At 54.6% G+C, this 20,285-nt stretch overlaps 2 protein-coding genes across 2 annotated transcripts; both read left to right on the top strand.

Moving 5' to 3' along the window:
• Positions 1-6,470: 6,470 nt before the first annotated feature.
• LOC138101944 (G2/M phase-specific E3 ubiquitin-protein ligase-like) lies at positions 6,471-10,357 on the top strand. Its single transcript, XM_068999689.1, has 10 exons — positions 6,471-6,513; positions 6,831-6,922; positions 7,007-7,108; positions 7,388-7,512; positions 7,589-7,751; positions 7,838-7,948; positions 8,159-8,268; positions 8,420-8,538; positions 8,693-9,514; positions 10,092-10,357. Exons 1-10 carry the CDS (start codon positions 6,471-6,473, stop codon positions 10,355-10,357), a joined length of 1,953 nt encoding a protein of 650 aa, XP_068855790.1.
• A 5,072-nt stretch (positions 10,358-15,429) lies between these two features.
• LOC138101945 (G2/M phase-specific E3 ubiquitin-protein ligase-like) lies at positions 15,430-18,748 on the top strand. The gene is made up of 9 exons (XM_068999690.1): positions 15,430-15,472; positions 15,790-15,881; positions 15,966-16,067; positions 16,347-16,471; positions 16,548-16,710; positions 16,797-16,907; positions 17,118-17,227; positions 17,379-17,497; positions 17,652-18,748. Exons 1-9 carry the CDS (start codon positions 15,430-15,432, stop codon positions 18,746-18,748), a joined length of 1,962 nt encoding a protein of 653 aa, XP_068855791.1.
• Positions 18,749-20,285: the final 1,537 nt, after the last annotated feature.

Consider the following 20,285-nt stretch of genomic DNA (forward strand, 5'->3'; position numbering starts at 1 on the left):
GGCTGATGCTCTACATTCTGGTCGCCATTTGGATGATTGGCGTTCTGGTCATCATTTGGAGGTTGCCTGTTCTGCCTCTGGTGCCGTAGGTCAGGGCGAACGCATTTTGAAGGTAGCCACTGTATCCCAGTATCTGTGGAAACGCAAGCATACCCACGACCCCAGACGATAAGCTCATGTGGGCCTTCCCACTGGTTAGTGAGTAAATTCCGCACCCAGACTTTTGCCTGGGGCAGTTGTCTGTCACCTGCAGACTGCAATGAGAAAAAATGATTCAGAATAACAGGATTATTTGAATTTTGTGGTACTGTAAGGTGATTAATGGTATACAAAGCTTTTGCTAGTCGGCTCTGTGGGGTTTCTCCATGCATTCCCCTTTTCTGTTTGTCCAAAACACGCTTCAAGGTACCATGAGCGCGTTCAACAATGGCTTGGCCAGTAGGAGAATGTGGGATACCAAAGGTATGGTCTACACCCCACAGGTGTAAAAACTGCCGCGTCTTCTCCGAGGCGTAGGCAGGACCATTATCGGTTTTCACAGAAGCTGGCACGCCCAGGACTGAGAAAGCCAATTTCCAATGGGCAATGACATCACGGCCCTTCTCTCCAGTGTGAGCAGTAGCCCACATAGCCGAGGAGAAAGTGTCAATAGACACGTGCACATATTTCAGCCGACCAAATTCTGGGATGTGAGTTACATCCGTTTGCCAAATCTGCAAGGCTTTCAGCCCTCTGGGGTTTACCCCCGCTGGCAAAGGCGCAGCAAGTCCATGACAGTCAGCACAAGCGCTGACAATGTCGCGCGCCTCGGTTGGCGTTAAATGAAACTGCTTCTGCAGGGTATGTGCACTTTGATGGAAGAAACCGTGCGATGCCTTGGCTTGTGCAATTTTGTCAGGCTGAGGCCCTACCCATGCAGGGTTTGCCAGCATGTCAGCCCTGGCATTGCCTTCCGTTAGAAACCCTGGTAAATTGGTGTGGCTTCGAATGTGCAGAATGTAATACGGATGCACTCGAGCCCGAATTGCAGACCACAAGGTTTGCAACAGCGAAAACAGAGCCGCATTATTCACCTCCTTCAGAAGGGAACAATCTAAGCGTTGGGTGATCTCTGCTACATAAGCAGAGTCAGTAACCAAATTCAAAGGTTCCTGTGAGAATCGCTGAAAAGCCATGGTAACAGCCCTTAGTTCAACTAACTGAGCAGAGTCTGACTCGGATTGGTGTGTTAATGAACCACCTCAAAGGCAGCGTAGGATACTGTGCGCTCTTACACACAGTGACCCCTGCTAAAATTTGTCCCAATCCGTACGCCCCAAGCTGCCAACACATCCCGTCCCCAAAGGTTACAGGAAGTGGTAGTAACATAAGGCCTAATTGTAGCTGTGTGTCCCTCTGAATCCTTCACCACCACAGGCCGTTCACTTAAATAGCTCTGTGTGGTTCCTCCTAATCCTGCGATGGCCGATCCCACCGGGGCTAAAGGCCATGAGGGAGGCCACGCAGAGAAGGAGATGACAGTTACATCAGCACCCGTATCAATCAAACCTCGAAGCTGAATCCGGGGTGGTTGGGCGCTTGGCAGGACCAGGGTACATGTCATCTGTGGCCTTTGGTCAGAGATGTCTGCAGTCCAGAAGGCCTGCGGAAGTCCCGTAGATCCACTGCCGTTATCTTCCTGAGTTTGTTCTACCCTGGGGACACAAGACTTAAAAGGCATTAATTTAGCAAGGCAGGTCTTTTCAGGAATAGTGACAGGGGGTTTTTGCGTGGAGACCATAGCGCAAATCTGGCCTTTAAAGTCAGCATCAATAACTCCTGAGTGCACTAAGATTCCTTGATGGGCAACATCAGGTTTTCCCACCAGCATCGCACTGGATCCCTGGGCTAAGGGTCCATATGCATCCAAGGGAACCTTATAAATACCGCTAGAGTCTAAGACGACTGTGGCTGCGGTGTGGACGTCAAACCCGTCTGATCCGTGGGTGCCGTCTGATCCCTGGGTGCTGTCTCTAGGGTGGCTGGGTAGGCCTGTGCCTGTACCTGTGCCACTCTCTGGGGGAGCGACTGCATCGGAGAGCAATTCCCCCTCCTTGCACCCCGGCGGAAGTTTCCCGACAAAGGCCGACCATCGGCATGAGTCCGGGATCTACAGTAGCCCGTACAATGGCCTGGCCTGCCACACCTCTTGCACTGGGGGATCGGTGTGTTCTCTTTTTGGCTCGGCTTAGGCCGCTTCCGTTTCTTCACCTGTTTTGGTGGCTTTGGTTCACGACCAGAAGATGCGTGAACAGGCTGCAGGAACGCAGCCAAGGCAGACCTTTTCTGGTTCCCAGATCCCACCTTAGCACAGGCCTCGACCATGTCTGTTACCTCAGGGTCCCCTGGTAAGGCATCTATGATTTTTCTGCACTCCTCGTTTGCGTTATCTCTCACTAACTGCCTTAACAACATCTGTCTTAACCCGTCATCCTCAACCTGCTTCTCAAGAGAAGCAGCGACTTTCTCTACAAAAGAGAGGAATGACTCTGATTTGCCTTGAACTATTTCAGTGTATCGCTTTCTGGGCGCAGACAACTCTATGGTTTTCAACAGGGCAGCCATGCCGACCTGTTGAGCTTGCTGCAGGATGCTAGAGGGCAAATTACCCTGTAGACTGGGATCAGAGAAGGGACCAGTCCCCATCAAAGCATCCACTCCTGCTGTCTGTCTAGGATCAGCAGCAGGGAGCTGCATATTTGCTAATGCAGTCTTGCCGGCCAGCTTTCTCCAGGTTTTCTCAAAAACTGTAAATTGTACAGGTTGAAATAGAATTTGACCTAAGTGTCTGATATCAAATGGAGAAAGCAAATCTGTATTTATCACCCTTATTATCTGCATAACCTCAGCAGAACCTAGCCCATATTGTGCCACCTTGGATTGGAGGTCCTGGGCAACTTTCCAGGCAATTACCTCATGCTTGTCATGCTCCCCTGAATCTGGGAGAGCCTTATACACTGGGAAAGCTTGGATCTCCCCTTTAGGGGAAGCACTACCATCCTGAACTTCTGGCACCGCCTGTGGATGGAGCGTAACAGCTCCCCGGTTACCCCCAGAATCCTCAGATCTATATGGCATTCCAAGGATTTTTAATGACCTCCAGTCACCCTCCTCCAATGCTCGCATCTTAAGGGACTCTAAGAAGCGATTATAATGCGTCGGACGCACTGTTACTGTGCAGTCCTGAAAGGTCCAGGGGCGAGACCGGCGCAGCCTTTTTCTTCGCCGCGCGGCTACAGCCGCCTGACGACCTGGGGCCAGCACCTCATCTGCCTCACTGCCTGACGAGGAATCATCAGGCAAAGGCAACTTTGGGGTGCTGGGAGTGAACAGAAATTTACGTGGAGGGGCACTTTGGCTAAGTTCGCTAGAGGCAGAACAGACAGGACAGACTGCAGCTGGCTGCGCGGCAGTTTTTGCACCAGTTTCTATACGGGAGGCCGTCTCGGCCAGCCCCGACCGAACTGGTACTGGAACCGCTGCCGCTGTCTCTGAGGCTACAGCTGCTCTCGGCGCCGCCGCCTCTGGCACAGCAGCTGCGTTCGGCGCGGTCGCCGCTGCCGCTGCTGTTTCGCGCTCCCCAGCCGCGCTCGGCGCTGCCGCCACCGGCCCGTTCTCGGGGGTCGCTCTGGGCGCTTCCCCCCCTGCCCGCTGCTCCGCAGCCGCCGTCTCTGGCCGCGTCTCCGCAGCCGCTGCCGGGTTTTCCCGCGGCTGCGCCGCTTCTGGGTTCGCCGCCGGCCGCGCCGTTTCTCGGCTCGGAGCCGCGTCTCCCGCAGATGGCGGGGGGGGGCGCGGGCGGCGCTGGTTCGGGCATTCGCCGATCTAGCAGGGTGAGGAGCTCCTCCATCCTTCGGGATAGGTTTGGCAGCTCCATCAGAAAAGGCAAATGCTGCATTAAAAGGTCGATGGCTCGGTTCTGCGACTGCGCAGAACAGTCCAGCGCCAGGGAGGGCAGCGGACCACACCCAGGGAGTCCCGGGGCAGGCACGCCCGGCGCTACGCCGGCTAAGAAGTTAGATCCAGGTCCATACGGAACCGAGCTAGGAGCCTCTCTGGGCATCCAAGTGGCTAAGCCGCTGATCTGAGGCCCTGGATAAGCCGTGGCCGCTGCCCAGCCGAACGGCAAGGCAGGCTGTGCGCCCTCCTGCTGCCTTGACCCCACCGCCTCTGGCGGCGCGGGGTCCCTGGGGGCTGTGGAGTCCTGCGATTGTGCAGGGTGAGCCGGCGCAAGCTCTGCCTGTGGAGCCGGGGGGGGGTTTTCTGAATCCATTATCATTTTCCCCGGAAACCCAGTCAACGGGGCCCCCCTCGGACATTCCTCCGTCACTCATCACCGAGATAGGCGAGCCAGCCCTGCTATCACAGTCAAGGTCTGTCAGCAGGATAAATAATGAACGCCAGGTTTTGTATAATTCTAACGCTGCTGAGTCCCCAGTCGGGAGCTCCTGTCGGACAGCGCATCCGAGTTCCTGCCATAAGGCAAAGTCCAGGGCAGTATCTCTGTCCATGGAAATCCCTTTTAAAGTAGCCCAGTCTAATAATTCCCGAACTGAGTTTTCAGGAATGGAGGTGCGCAATATGCTAAACACACCTTTCCAGACCAGCATCGCAGCTTCGGTTTGTGAGCCGCTGTTTGCCATTTCTCAGTTCTGTCGGACCTCCCGGTCCCGGGGGACAAAGGAGAACAGCGTACCTCTAGAGGAATTCGGCTCGGCTCGCAGCAGCAGGACACGTCAGAGAGTGCAGATCACGTCGGGCAGCACCAAATATTACCGCAGGCCTGGTTCCTACGGTATAGCACCGTGTCCCGCAGCCATAGGGAGGAGGAGGAGGAGAAGATCCAGCAGGCAGGAGTTGTGCAGCAAGATTGATTTATTTAATTATTTTACAAACTCTTTTATAGACTTTTTTCTTCATAGACTAATTGGACAAAGGGCCAGCCACCCCTTGGGGGTGATTGGCTAAAATCCTAAAACATCCATTGTCAAAATATTTTTCTACTATACCATAAACAAGACTTTTCAAGGTTGCAGGTGGCTTGGTTGTTTACATTCCCTGCTACCTCTTCTGTGAGAGAGAAAAGTCTCTCACGGACTTAGAAAATAACAAGAAAATCCTCGCTAGCAGCATTTTTGTATCTACATCAGGCAGGTGCAGGGTGTCCCTGCTCGTCACCCCTTGCTTTCCAGGGGTCCCGCTGATTGTTCTAGAAGCCATTGATCTGGATTTTCCAGGAGCATGCCTGCAAAGACATGAATGAGAAAAGGCCAAAAGAACGGTTTGTGCTTCTCTTCTAGCTGTTTTTTTCAATTTATTTATTTGCTAGTAGGAAGGCATGGACCAAACTGGCAAAAGTGCCTTTCATGTGGGAAAAGCATCCTCCTGCATTTGACTTCTGAGTCGAGGACTGGTTCAAGCTCTCCAGTCAGCTGCACGCAGAAAACTCCCACTGAATTCTCTGGGTTTCCATCAGAGTCAGTGTAAAAGCTGACGTTTCTCAGGAGCTTAACACTAACTTTTCCATTTAATACTAAATGTCAAAGTTGTTAGTTCATAGGGTGACAGGATAATTGAGGTTGGGAGCCACGTGTGGTGGTCTCCAGTTTTATCTCCTGTTCCCAACACTGATCAGCAAGAGCATCAAATCAGGTTCCTCTGGGATTTCTCCAGACAGGTGTCAGGGAAAACGTCGCTCCACCTGGGGCAGCTTTTGAATCTGTCCAGTGCAAGAGAGCCCACAAGCTCTCTGGGCAGCCGACTGCCAGGGGCAGGAGCCCTGGAGTGGCACTGCCTGAACAGCCCCTTTCTGCCAACAGTGCCACCCTCGATGGCTGCCCCAGGGCCTGGCATCTGACCCTGCACTTGCTGCAGGAGCCCCTGCCCTGGTTGGGCTCTGACCAAAGGCTCGGACCCATCTCAGAACCTCGGTTCCCAAGGGGGCAGCCTCAAATGGGTGGCGTGGGACTGAGGCCATCGCTGCCCCCATTTTGGGTGCACGTTGCTGATGTCAGAGTGGCCATTGTGACCCGTGCGACCAAGGCCACAAGAGGGAACGCTGAGCTCAGGCCAGCGTGTGTCAGTGCGACCTGACAACGGGAGGGGAAGGTAGGACAGGGACAGGGCTGCCCAGGGGCCAGAGGGGCCCCACACCTCGGGGCTCTGGGCCTGTGCTGCAGGCTCACCTGCCTCTTCCTTCCCAGACGCAGCAGAGGAACATCCACGGGAGACAGCAGTGTTCCTCGACGCTGTGACGGGAGGAGAAGGCGGACTGGAGCAGGGCTCACGCAGGGCTCACCAGGGAGTAGTGCCCTCGTGGCTCTGGGCCTGTTCTACAAACTCCCCACACTCTTCTTTCTCCCACAAAAGGAGAGGACGAGCCCCTGGAGAAGACCGCGGTGTTTCTGCACAGGGACTCACTGCTGACAAGAGCCATGGCAGAAGGGAAGCAGGAGGCCCCTGATGCCAGAGAGCCAGGTGAGGGCAAAGCAGCCCTCCCGCAGGCTGGCACAGGGGCTGTCGGGGCAGCCAGCGTGGGGCCCGGAGCGGAGGCAGGGGGAGGCAGGAGCTGCCCAGCCATGCTGGGGCTGGGAGCCTCCTTCCTCCCCAAGGGGGGCCCAGCCGGGCCAGGGGGCAGCTGTGGGGACACCCGTGCCCGCGCTGTCCCCTGCTCCCCAAGGCCTCCAGGCCTGCCCATCAGCCAGGCAGGCAGGGCCAGAGCAGCCCTTGGGGCCGATGCTGCGGGCTAAGAGCCCCGCAGAGGTGCCCGGTGCCATTGGCTCTGTCCCCTGCAGCATGCCTGCTGTGCCGCCGCGCAGAGGCTGACCCGGACATCTGCGGCGACAAATGGGAGAAGCACGGGCTCTGTGCCCACGTCTTCTGCCTGGTGAGCTGCGCTGAGCCTCTCTCCAGCACTGCAGTGGGCAGCCCCTGCCACTCTCTCCTCATCAGCTCCCTGCCTTTGCCACAGAATTTCGCCAGCCTCATTTTTCAACAAGACAGTGATCGGATTGGACTCAAGGGGTTTCGCCCTCGCGATATCCAACTTGCAGTCAGCCGGGCGGCTCAGCAGGTGAGAGCCTGACAAGAGCAGGGAGGCTTGTGCCAGGCGAGGTTTGCCAGGGCTTAGCCCAGACCCCACAAAAGAAAGGCCGGCCCTTCCCACCAGCTGTGGGACAAAAGTCTGGCTCCCAGCAGCTCCACAGAGGCTCTGGCACAGGAGCCTCTTCCTCCAGGCGGGTCTGTGGGCTGAGACCCAGCAGCGGCCACAGTCCTGCGCCCTGCCCGGAGCCGTGGGGCTGCCTGGGGAGGCCCGAGGCTGCCTCTGATGGGGCTGCTTGGCTCTTTCCAGCACTGCTGCGTCTGTGGGGAGACTGGGGCCACCATCATGTGCTGTCACGAAGACTGCGACAGATGGTTCCACCTGCCCTGTGCCAAGGAGGGTCACTGTGTGACTAACTACATAACCCCATACAGGTACGTCCTCTCCCGTTCTGGCCACCCCTGCAGAAGGACCCAGCACGTCTCACTTTGCCCATCCCTTTTCCCCCAGGTCCTACTGCCCTGAGCACTCCCCAGAACAGGATGCGACGGTGATTCCGGAGCCGGGCACCGAATGCCCCATCTGCATGGAGCCTGTGGAGGAGAGAAAGAGCTACACAACACTGGTGTGCCCAGCGTGCAAAAGGGCCTGGTTCCACAGGGACTGCATCCAGGTAGGAGCCATTCCCGCAGCCCCGGGGCACAGCAGGTGCTCAGCAGCACCAGGGCCTTGCTCACACTGCTGCTGTTTGCCCTGCAGGGACAGGCCTTGCGCGCTGGTGCATTGTACTTCCAGTGCCCCCTCTGCAGAGACGATGATGAGTTTCTTGTCCAAATGTTCATCATGGGGATCCGAATCCCCTTCAGGTCGGTGTCCTTCTGCCTGGCTCACAACACAGGAGGGGGCAGCTGCTGTGCCAGGGCCTGCCCCCGCAGTCCTGGCCCTGCCCTGTCCCGTGAGTTTGGGCTTCAGCTTCACGCAAGACTTGGAAAAGCACTGGAGGAAGAGCAGGGACAGCCTGTACCTCCAGGATGGTGGAGCAGCACGAGCTCATCGGCTTCTCCTTTCCTCATCAGAGAGCCAACATGGGAGGACAACGATGCCTTTGCAGAATTAGGAGACAGGCACAGCCAGTGCAATGCCAGGAAGTGCCTTTATCCAGGAGGCAGGGAGGAGGCAGAGGAAGAGGGGTAAGTTGGGCAGCTGCACCCCAGGGCTCTGCAGGGAACCTGTGTCTTGGCAAGGGCTCGAAGCAGAAGGAGCCAGAAGAAGAGCTCAGCCGGACAATCCCGAGCTGTGGACGCTTTGTCCTCAGTGCCATGAAACCATTTGTTTTCCCAGGCCCTGGGAACTGCTCCTGTGCTCCTCCTGTGCTGCTGAGGGCACCCACAGGCGCTGCTCTGGCCTCAGAAACGACACACCCAGCTGGGAGTGCGACAGCTGTGCTGATCTGGGCACAGGTATGAGGCAACGCAGCTGCGTGGCCCTGGGCTGGGGTCAGTGCCAAGGCTGGGCTTGGCAGAGCCTGTCCGCTCCTGGAGGGCTGGGGGCACCGCACTGGCCTGGCCTGGCCCAGGCCTGCTGGGCCCCTCTCATTCCTTCTTCCCCTTACAGCCCCCAGGGATGAGCCGGAGCTCTATGCCCCCAGGGATGAACTGGAGCTCAATGTCCCCAGCCTGGCTGGACAGTCAGGATTGGAACCTTCCCATGGATTGGAGCCTTCCCATGGCTCTGCACAATCCGAGGCCATCAGCCCCAACTCTGGCATCCTGGCACCATCGGGTGTGCCTCCCCTGTCTCCATCTCCAGAGACCAGCAAACGCAGCAGCGTCCAACATGCACCAATGGGGCAGCTGCTGCAATCTTCCTCGCTGGAGAGCAGCAGCCCCTGCATGGAGAGTGAGGTGACATCAAGGTCATCAGACACCAGCCATTCCAGAAGCTCTGGGTCTGACCGCAGGCGAAATCGCTCTCGCCGGCAAAGCTGGGCCTCAAATCCACCTGTCCGATCGAGGAGTCGCCGTGACAGGAGCCAGAGCACAGCACCAAGGGCTGAGACGCCCAGGCACAGAAGGACACCATCGGAGACATCCCCCAGACGCAGCCGCTCCCGCCAGCGACGTCGGGCCTCAAATCCACCTGCCCGGTCGAGGAGTCGCCGTGACAGGAGCCAGAGCACAGCACCAAGGGCTGAGAGGCCCAGGCACAGAAGGACACCATCGGAGACATCCCCCAGACGCAGCCGCACCCGCCAGCGACGTCGGGCCTCAAATCCACCGGTGCGGTCGAGGAGTCGCCGTGACAGGAGCCGCAGGACAGCACCAAGGGCTGAGACGCCCAGGCCGAGGGAGACAGCATCAGGGACATCCACCAGGAGCAACCGCTCCCGCCAGCGACGTCGGGCCTCAAATCCACCTGCCCGGTCGAGGAGTCGCCGTGACAGGAGCCAGAGCACAGCACCAAGGGCTGAGAGGCCCAGGCACAGAAGGACACCATCGGAGACATCCCCCAGACGCAGCCGCACCCGCCAGCGACGTCGGGCCTCAAATTCACCGGTGCGGTCGAGGAGTCGCCGTGACAGCAGCCGCAGGACAGCACCAAGGGCTGAGACGCCCAGGCGTAGGGTGACATTGTCGGAGACATCCACCAGGAGCAACCGCTCCCGCCAGCGACGTCGGGCCTCAACTCAGGCCTCGAAAAGCAGCATGTAGTGTCATCTTTTCTTTCTAGTCCGTCTGCTCTCTGCCGTAAGTGAAGGTGAGGAAGCTCAATACAGGGACCTTGAGATTTGCAGGTCTCTGAGAAAAGTGTATTAACTCTTGACATTGCTATTGGCAGGAATCTGTGCTAAATACCTGATTTCTATGTTACCACCTATTAAGTGAAAAGTCACTTAAGGGGGTGGCTAATTAAAAAGGACACTTGCTCCTGCCTTTAGACTCAAACCTCAGATGTTTCCCCACTGCTTCCCCTTGATAGTGAACCACTCCTTAATGGGCTTGGATACGTTTAGGGAGACAGAAGAGCAAGGTGGCTCTTAGGGAAGCTGTCTTTGGAAAGGACATGTGCTGTGTTGCTATCCTTGAACAATCTGATTTCAGGAAAGCCAAAAGGAAGAAGAAAGAAGAGAGTGAGACACTGCCTCAAGTGTCTGAAGAAATCTATTACGACATTGCTGCTGATTTAAAAGACTTGTTTGGACCTTCAAAGAACAAACCAGAAAACACTGAGGACATACCCTTGGGACAAAGAGGATGCGCAGGACTCTGTCCCAGCTGACCATCTGGGACCTTTGCCTGCGAACGACGTAGCTCAGGAGTTGAGTGCTTTCACTTTTCCTTCTTCGGAGACACACAGGAGTCGGGCATGAAAGAAGGTAACAGCAGAACCCTTCTAACGGTGCCATTCCTAGGAAGAGCTTAAGGCAGGCACTGCAGAGCAATACGGTGTAAAGAGGGTCTGGATCCAGGGGATTTTCAGCGGCAGAAGCCAGTAATTAGGCAGAAGCATTCTGATCTTCATTTCTACTTGCCAGGCTTGCGGTAGATTAAGGAGAGGTAACTCGTGCTTGCATCTCAGAGTTCTGAAAGGCGGGCTTTGAGAGAGAAGGCAGTGGGGTCTTTGCAGAGTGGTGAAAAAGCTTGTTGTCATCCCCTAAATTTCTCAAACAGGGAAAAAGGTGACACACCAGTCCTGGCAAGTTTCATAGAACCCAACCAGATTGCAAAGAAAATGTGTGTTAATGTAGAGTGAAGAGCAAAATCCTGGAGCTGACCCCAAGATTCAAGAATATTTTATTAGTTACTGAATTCTATTCTTGGACCTTTAGAGAATGGAAGCTGAATGACACATCATCATTGGCATGTCCTAACCTCAGATAAAATGAGGCCTTATGAAATGAAGATGAAACAATATTAAATCAAGTCACAGTCTTGTAGGAAAGAAAAGAAACTGTGCAAAGTTACCCAAAAGATTAAAAAACCCAAGGTGCTTTGTGTGCAACAGCACAAAGCAACAAGCCCCCCACACTTCTGCTGAATTCAGAAGGTAGTTAGTGTCTTCTGAATGCAGCGATCAAGGTTTAGGAATACGTGGGAGATGCCTAGAACAAAGGGGAAAATACTGGAGCAGAGATTTAGCTCAGAAAATCTGAGGGGAGAAGATTCTGTCCTTCCTAAATCTGCCTTCTCCAGTGTAAGTATTTCACTTGAAAGGAAGGACTTTTCCTGGCAAGTAGAGGAATAACCTGGTTTTGGCTTTTTTTTCTTTTTTGGTGCTGTTATATTGCAGAGCCTTACATACTGGGACCAATAAAACCGGTAAAAGTCACGTGGCAAGAGGATCCACGTTTCCAAGACAGCAGTTCTGAGAGTGATGATGAGCCTGAGCCATCAGAAATTGGAAAGGACCGAGAAATGCAAGTTCCATTTGTATTGGTTCTCTCCTTGGTTGTCGTAGTTGGATGCTGTGGGCATATTAAGAGCAGCACTCAGGAAATGGGAAACGGACGTTGCACACCTCTGAGCAGTGAAAGTCATCTTGGACAAACCGTTTGTGCTGCACAGAGTCAAAACTCCCAGCAGCCCCTTTGATGTGAAGTTGAATATGAAGAGAGAGAAGTTGAGCACAAGAAATTAACTGGGTCGTTTTGGGTTGACCAAACCCAATCTGAGTTTGGCCAAAAGCCAAAGACACAGTCAGTTTTCTTTTAAAAAGTGGGGGTTTTTATAGAAGGCTCTGTTTGGTTACTGTGGAGTAAAGCTCTTCAATGTTTACCGTTTCTCTGAAGCGCTGCAGCTTTAACTCATGTTCATGGAATTTGGTAGTGCCTTTTAGGATGCTAAAATCCCTTTGTACTTGTCCAGGTTTCTTTCTTTACCCCACACGGAAAGTGCTAGAGTTTTCTTCTTCTCCAAAGATGATGAACGCCTAAGAGGTACAACTGAACTTATTCACCCCTTTTGTATTTTTTTCTTTTTAAACTCTTACTGGAATTCAGTGAGGAAAAAATGCTGCCCGCTTATGAATGGTTTGTAGTCAACATTTGCCACCCTTACTTGGGGTCTAGGTTGTGGTAGCAGCCCGTGAGGAAGTCCTGGCAAAATAAAGGCTGAGCAGCTGTCTGGCTTTCTTGTCTTTCAGATAATTGCCTAATGGGTATCTGGACTTTTGGAGCTTACCAAAAAGATAGTCACTGGACAAGTTGCCTAGACATTTCAGACCCTTTCAGGCATGTATATCATCTTTATTTTTTTCCTGTCTTTCTGCTCCTATCATTAAGAATGTTGAGTATTCTTATCAGCCACATATGCCCTTCTTTGTCCTCATGAATCTTGGTTTTTCTCTTCTGAATCCAGTGAATTTTGTACTTAAAAACAAAGGAAACAACAACCAAAGAAAACATACAATGCCCTAAAACATTCCACAGGCCACCAAAACAATAGCTTGTTACATGTGATAGAACACAGTTCTAGGACAGGCTTCTTTCTTGAGACCTACTAGGTAACTCTGATGCAATAACTGATGTGTTCATACAGTTACCATCCTGCGTGCTTCCAGTCTGCCTGATTTACAGCGCGCGTTAAAATGGGGATCGCAGTCATCAGCAGCCATCAGTTTTGGGGGGAGATGTGGGATCCTGGTGTTGAGCTTTTACTGGAGCAGCTGCTATTTCACTGCAATCTAGATTTCAGCATGTTCAGGAGAACTGCTGCTGCCTTTCATTCTTCGTAGTACACGAGGCTGTAACACAGAACATTTCTGTTGGAGCCCACGTGTGGTGGTGGGGGGAAGAGAATAGGAAGGATGCGAAGAATAGGGCTGCTGACTTTATTGCTGTGTTGCTCATGAGTGATCCAAGCAGCAGCAGCAGCAGAAGTGTTTAACCCTTATAATTGGTTCTTTGTTTTGTGCAGAAGGCCCAAAGTTATTTTGTAGATCTGTAGAGCTCAGTGAAGAAAAAGAGGATTGGGAAGACAGACGTAGATTATTGCTTGAGGTGAGTGTGAAACGTCCGTTCCCTGGTAACTGTGGCTGAAAGCTGAGCATGAGGAGGGAACAGGGCTATGAATCTGCATGAGAAATTAATTCAGGACCTCAACAAGAGCCTGAAACTTTGTAATTACCAGAGAACAAAAGTGGTTTAGTATACTGGTGTGTATAACATCAGGTTGTGACGTCACTCAGGTAAACCACTAAATCTCTGCACGTTACAGGACAGGACCAGCGACTTAACTGTACATAAAGAAAGTGTTCAAGAGAAAGAGTGAATTTAGAGACTTCTCCTAATAGTGGATTCAGAAACTTCTAATAATAATACGTTGGATTTTCACTATTTTCAGGAATGCCGGAAGAAGCATAAGGACGCCAAAAGAAAAGTGAAAGCAAACCAATAAAGCTTCTTTTACTGATGAGAAGTGTGTCATGTTTCTTCCTTGAAGAAGTTGCCAAACAATGTTACTTTGGAAATCCTTTCCAAGATCTAATAGGAAAAACTATTGGCCAACACTGTCAGCCTGTGTTTCTGAACAGGTATACATGTCCTGTGTCAATTCAAGGTTTGTACCAGGGGTTGGGGTTTTCTGTGTGTAGGGCTTCAATGTCAGTTGCTTCTTGGCCGGACTTTTGATAATTAGATCATGTAACGAAGACAACATTTTACTGTGTCCTCCTGTCCAGTGCTGCACAGGGTTGGGAAAGAGCAGGTAGCTCTGTGTCTATACATAACTTGCAGGGGCAGCACAGGAGCAGCTCCCAGGGCCTGGGGAACAAGGAGGTTCATGGCGCCGAGGACAAAGTGTCCAGAGCTCGGCATTGTCCGGCTGAGCTCTTCTGGTTCCTTCTGCTTCGAGCCCTTGCCAAGACACGGGTTCACTACAGACCCCGGGGTGCCACTTCCCAACTTAGCCCTCTTCCTCTGCCTCCTCCCTGCCTCCTGGATAAAGGCACTCCCTGGCATTGCACCAGCTGTGCCTCCCTCCTAGTTCAGTGAAGGCATCCTTGTCCTCCCAAGGTGCCTCTCCCATGGAGACAGGAAAATTGATGAACTCCCCCTGCCCCGGCATCAGGCAGGTGCAGGGTGTCCCTGCTCGTCACCCCTTGCTTTCCAGGGGTCCCGCTGATTGTTCTAGAAGCCATTGATCTGGATTTTCCAGGAGCATGCCTGCAAAGACATGAATGAGAAAAGGCCAAAAGAACGGTTTGTGCTTCTCTTCTAGCTGTTTTTTTCAATTTATTTATTTGCTAGTAGGAAGGCATGGACCAAACTGGCAAAAGTGCCTTTCATGTGGGAAAAGCATCCTCCTGCATTTGACTTCTGAGTCGAGGACTGGTTCAAGCTCTCCAGTCAGCTGCACGCAGAAAACTCCCACTGAATTCTCTGGGTTTCCATCAGAGTCAGTGTAAAAGCTGACGTTTCTCAGGAGCTTAACACTAACTTTTCCATTTAATACTAAATGTCAAAGTTGTTAGTTCATAGGGTGACAGGATAATTGAGGTTGGGAGCCACGTGTGGTGGTCTCCAGTTTTATCTCCTGTTCCCAACACTGATCAGCAAGAGCATCAAATCAGGTTCCTCTGGGATTTCTCCAGACAGGTGTCAGGGAAAACGTCGCTCCACCTGGGGCAGCTTTTGAATCTGTCCAGTGCAAGAGAGCCCACAAGCTCTCTGGGCAGCCGACTGCCAGGGGCAGGAGCCCTGGAGTGGCACTGCCTGAACAGCCCCTTTCTGCCAACAGTGCCACCCTCGATGGCTGCCCCAGGGCCTGGCATCTGACCCTGCACTTGCTGCAGGAGCCCCTGCCCTGGTTGGGCTCTGACCAAAGGCTCGGACCCATCTCAGAACCTCGGTTCCCAAGGGGGCAGCCTCAAATGGGTGGCGTGGGACTGAGGCCATCGCTGCCCCCATTTTGGGTGCACGTTGCTGATGTCAGAGTGGCCATTGTGACCCGTGCGACCAAGGCCACAAGAGGGAACGCTGAGCTCAGGCCAGCGTGTGTCAGTGCGACCTGACAACGGGAGGGGAAGGTAGGACAGGGACAGGGCTGCCCAGGGGCCAGAGGGGCCCCACACCTCGGGGCTCTGGGCCTGTGCTGCAGGCTCACCTGCCTCTTCCTTCCCAGACGCAGCAGAGGAACATCCACGGGAGACAGCAGTGTTCCTCGACGCTGTGACGGGAGGAGAAGGCGGACTGGAGCAGGGCTCACGCAGGGCTCACCAGGGAGTAGTGCCCTCGTGGCTCTGGGCCTGTTCTACAAACTCCCCACACTCTTCTTTCTCCCACAAAAGGAGAGGACGAGCCCCTGGAGAAGACCGCGGTGGTTCTGCACAGGGACTCACTGCTGACAAGAGCCATGGCAGAAGGGAAGCAGGAGGCCCCTGATGCCAGAGAGCCAGGTGAGGGCAAAGCAGCCCTCCCGCAGGCTGGCACAGGGGCTGTCGGGGCAGCCAGCGTGGGGCCCGGAGCGGAGGCAGGGGGAGGCAGGAGCTGCCCAGCCATGCTGGGGCTGGGAGCCTCCTTCCTCCCCAAGGGGGGCCCAGCCGGGCCAGGGGGCAGCTGTGGGGACACCCGTGCCCGCGCTGTCCCCTGCTCCCCAAGGCCTCCAGGCCTGCCCATCAGCCAGGCAGGCAGGGCCAGAGCAGCCCTTGGGGCCGATGCTGCGGGCTAAGAGCCCCGCAGAGGTGCCCGGTGCCATTGGCTCTGTCCCCTGCAGCATGCCTGCTGTGCCGCCGCGCAGAGGCTGACCCGGACATCTGCGGCGACAAATGGGAGAAGCACGGGCTCTGTGCCCACGTCTTCTGCCTGGTGAGCTGCGCTGAGCCTCTCTCCAGCACTGCAGTGGGCAGCCCCTGCCACTCTCTCCTCATCAGCTCCCTGCCTTTGCCACAGAATTTCGCCAGCCTCATTTTTCAACAAGACAGTGATCGGATTGGACTCAAGGGGTTTCGCCCTCGCGATATCCAACTTGCAGTCAGCCGGGCGGCTCAGCAGGTGAGAGCCTGACAAGAGCAGGGAGGCTTGTGCCAGGCGAGGTTTGCCAGGGCTTAGCCCAGACCCCACAAAAGAAAGGCCGGCCCTTCCCACCAGCTGTGGGACAAAAGTCTGGCTCCCAGCAGCTCCACAGAGGCTCTGGCACAGGAGCCTCTTCCTCCAGGCGGGTCTGTGGGCTGAGACCCAGCAGCGGCCACAGTCCTGCGCCCTGCCCGGAGCCGTGGGGCTGCCTGGGGAGGCCCGAGGCTGCCTCTGATGGGGCTGCTTGGCTCTTTCCAGCACTGCTGCGTCTGTGGGGAGACTGGGGCCACCATCATGTGCTGTCACAAAGACTGCGACAGATGGTTCCACCTGCCCTGTGCCAAGGAGGGTCACTGTGTGACTAACTACATAACCCCATACAGGTACGTCCTCTCCCGTTCTGGCCACCCCTGCAGAAGGACCCAGCACGTCTCACTTTGCCCATCCCTTTTCCCCCAGGTCCTACTGCCCTGAGCACTCCCCAGAACAGGATGTGACGGTGATTCCGGAGCCGGGCACCGAATGCCCCATCTGCATGGAGCCTGTGGAGGAGAGAAAGAGCTACACAACACTGGTGTGCCCAGCGTGCAAAAGGGCCTGGTTCCACAGGGACTGCATCCAGGTAGGAGCCATTCCCGCAGCCCCGGGGCACAGCAGGTGCTCAGCAGCACCAGGGCCTTGCTCACACTGCTGCTGTTTGCCCTGCAGGGACAGGCCTTGCGCGCTGGTGCATTGTACTTCCAGTGCCCCCTCTGCAGAGACGATGATGAGTTTCTTGTCCAAATGTTCATCATGGGGATCCGAATCCCCTTCAGGTCGGTGTCCTTCTGCCTGGCTCACAACACAGGAGGGGGCAGCTGCTGTGCCAGGGCCTGCCCCCGCAGTCCTGGCCCTGCCCTGTCCCGTGAGTTTGGGCTTCAGCTTCACGCAAGACTTGGAAAAGCACTGGAGGAAGAGCAGGGACAGCCTGTACCTCCAGGATGGTGGAGCAGCACGAGCTCATCGGCTTCTCCTTTCCTCATCAGAGAGCCAACATGGGAGGACAACGATGCCTTTGCAGAATTAGGAGACAGGCACAGCCAGTGCAATGCCAGGAAGTGCCTTTATCCAGGAGGCAGGGAGGAGGCAGAGGAAGAGGGGTAAGTTGGGCAGCTGCACCCCAGGGCTCTGCAGGGAACCTGTGTCTTGGCAAGGGCTCGAAGCAGAAGGAGCCAGAAGAAGAGCTCAGCCGGACAATCCCGAGCTGTGGACGCTTTGTCCTCAGTGCCATGAAACCATTTGTTTTCCCAGGCCCTGGGAACTGCTCCTGTGCTCCTCCTGTGCTGCTGAGGGCACCCACAGGCGCTGCTCTGGCCTCAGAAACGACACACCCAGCTGGGAGTGCGACAGCTGTGCTGATCTGGGCACAGGTATGAGGCAACGCAGCTGCGTGGCCCTGGGCTGGGGTCAGTGCCAAGGCTGGGCTTGGCAGAGCCTGTCCGCTCCTGGAGGGCTGGGGGCACCGCACTGGCCTGGCCTGGCCCAGGCCTGCTGGGCCCCTCTCATTCCTTCTTCCCCTTACAGCCCCCAGGGATGAGCCGGAGCTCTATGCCCCCAGGGATGAACTGGAGCTCAATGTCCCCAGCCTGGCTGGACAGTCAGGATTGGAACCTTCCCATGGATTGGAGCCTTCCCATGGCTCTGCACAATCCGAGGCCATCAGCCCCAACTCTGGCATCCTGGCACCATCGGGTGTGCCTCCCCTGTCTCCATCTCCAGAGACCAGCAAACGCAGCAGCGTCCAACATGCACCAATGGGGCAGCTGCTGCAATCTTCCTCGCTGGAGAGCAGCAGCCCCTGCATGGAGAGTGAGGTGACATCAAGGTCATCAGACACCAGCCATTCCAGAAGCTCTGGGTCTGACCGCAGGCGAAATCGCTCTCGCCGGCAAAGCTGGGCCTCAAATCCACCTGTCCGATCGAGGAGTTGCCGTGACAGGAGCCAGAGCACAGCACCAAGGGCTGAGACGCCCAGGCCAAGGGAGACAGCATCAGGGACATCCACCAGGAGCAATCGCTCCCGCCAGCGACGTCGGGCCTCAAATCCACCTGCCCGGTCGAGGAGTCGCCGTGACAGGAGCCAGAGCACAGCACCAAGGGCTGAGAGGCCCAGGCACAGAAGGACACCATCGGAGACATCCCCCAGACGCAGCCGCACCCGCCAGCGACGTCGGGCCTCAAATCCACCGGTGCGGTCGAGGAGTCGCCGTGACAGGAGCCGCAGGACAGCACCAAGGGCTGAGACGCCCAGGCCGAGGGAAACAGCATCAGGGACATCCACCAGGAGCAACCGCTCCCGCCAGCGACGTCGGGCCTCAAATCCACCGGTGCGGTCGAGGAGTCGCCGTGACAGGAGCCAGAGCACAGCACCAAGGGCTGAGAGGCCCAGGCACAGAAGGACACCATCGGAGACATCCCCCAGACGCAGCCGCACCTGCCAGCGACGTCGGGCCTCAAATCCACCGGTGCGGTCGAGGAGTCGCCGTGACAGCAGCCGCAGGACAGCACCAAGGGCTGAGACGCCCAGGCGTAGGGTGACATTGTCGGAGACATCCACCAGGAGCAACCGCTCCCGCCAGCGACGTCGGGCCTCAACTCAGGCCTCGAAAAGCAGCATGTAGTGTCATCTTTTCTTTCTAGTCCGTCTGCTCTCTGCCGTAAGTGAAGGTGAGGAAGCTCAATACAGGGACCTTGAGATTTGCAGGTCTCTGAGAAAAGTGTATTAACTCTTGACATTGCTATTGGCAGGAATCTGTGCTAAATACCTGATTTCTATGTTACCACCTATTAAGTGAAAAGTCACTTAAGGGGGTGGCTAATTAAAAAGGACACTTGCTCCTGCCTTTAGACTCAAACCTCAGATGTTTCCCCACTGCTTCCCCTTGATAGTGAACCACTCCTTAATGGGCTTGGATACGTTTAGGGAGACAGAAGAGCAAGGTGGCTCTTAGGGAAGCTGTCTTTGGAAAGGACATGTGCTGTGTTGCTATCCTTGAACAATCTGATTTCAGGAAAGCCAAAAGGAAGAAGAAAGAAGAGAGTGAGACACTGCCTCAAGTGTCTGAAGAAATCTATTACGACATTGCTGCTGATTTAAAAGACTTGTTTGGACCTTCAAAGAACAAACCAGAAAACACTGAGGACATACCCTTGGGACAAAGAGGATGCGCAGGACTCTGTCCCAGCTGACCATCTGGGACCTTTGCCTGCGAACGACGTAGCTCAGGAGTCGAGTGCTTTCACTTTTCCTTCTTCGGAGACACACAGGAGTCGGGCATGAAAGAAGGTAACAGCAGAACCCTTCTAACGGTGCCATTCCTAGGAAGAGCTTAAGGCAGGCACTGCAGAGCAATACGGTGTAAAGAGGGTCTGGATCCAGGGGATTTTCAGCGGCAGAAGCCAGTAATTAGGCAGAAGCATTCTGATCTTCATTTCTACTTGCCAGGCTTGCGGTAGATTAAGGAGAGGTAACTCGTGCTTGCATCTCAGAGTTCTGAAAGGCGGGCTTTGAGAGAGAAGGCAGTGGGGTCTTTGCAGAGTGGTGAAAAAGCTTGTTGTCATCCCCTAAATTTCTCAAACAGGGAAAAAGGTGACACACCAGTCCTGGCAAGTTTCATAGAACCCAACCAGATTGCAAAGAAAATGTGTGTTAATGTAGAGTGAAGAGCAAAATCCTGGAGCTGACCCCAAGATTCAAGAATATTTTATTAGTTACTGAATTCTATTCTTGGACCTTTAGAGAATGGAAGCTGAATGACACATCATCATTGGCATGTCCTAACCTCAGATAAAATGAGGCCTTATGAAATGAAGATGAAACAATATTAAATCAAGTCACAGTCTTGTAGGAAAGAAAAGAAACTGTGCAAAGTTACCCAAAAGATTAAAAAACCCAAGGTGCTTTGTGTGCAACAGCACAAAGCAACAAGCCCCCCACACTTCTGCTGAATTCAGAAGGTAGTTAGTGTCTTCTGAATGCAGCGATCAAGGTTTAGGAATACGTGGGAGATGCCTAGAACAAAGGGGAAAATACTGGAGCAGAGATTTAGCTCAGAAAATCTGAGGGGAGAAGATTCTGTCCTTCCTAAATCTGCCTTCTCCAGTGTAAGTATTTCACTTGAAAGGAAGGACTTTTCCTGGCAAGTAGAGGAATAACCT

This window comes from Aphelocoma coerulescens, unplaced genomic scaffold (genome assembly GCF_041296385.1).
Source record: "Aphelocoma coerulescens isolate FSJ_1873_10779 unplaced genomic scaffold, UR_Acoe_1.0 HiC_scaffold_574, whole genome shotgun sequence".
Taxonomy (NCBI): domain Eukaryota; kingdom Metazoa; phylum Chordata; class Aves; order Passeriformes; family Corvidae; genus Aphelocoma; species Aphelocoma coerulescens.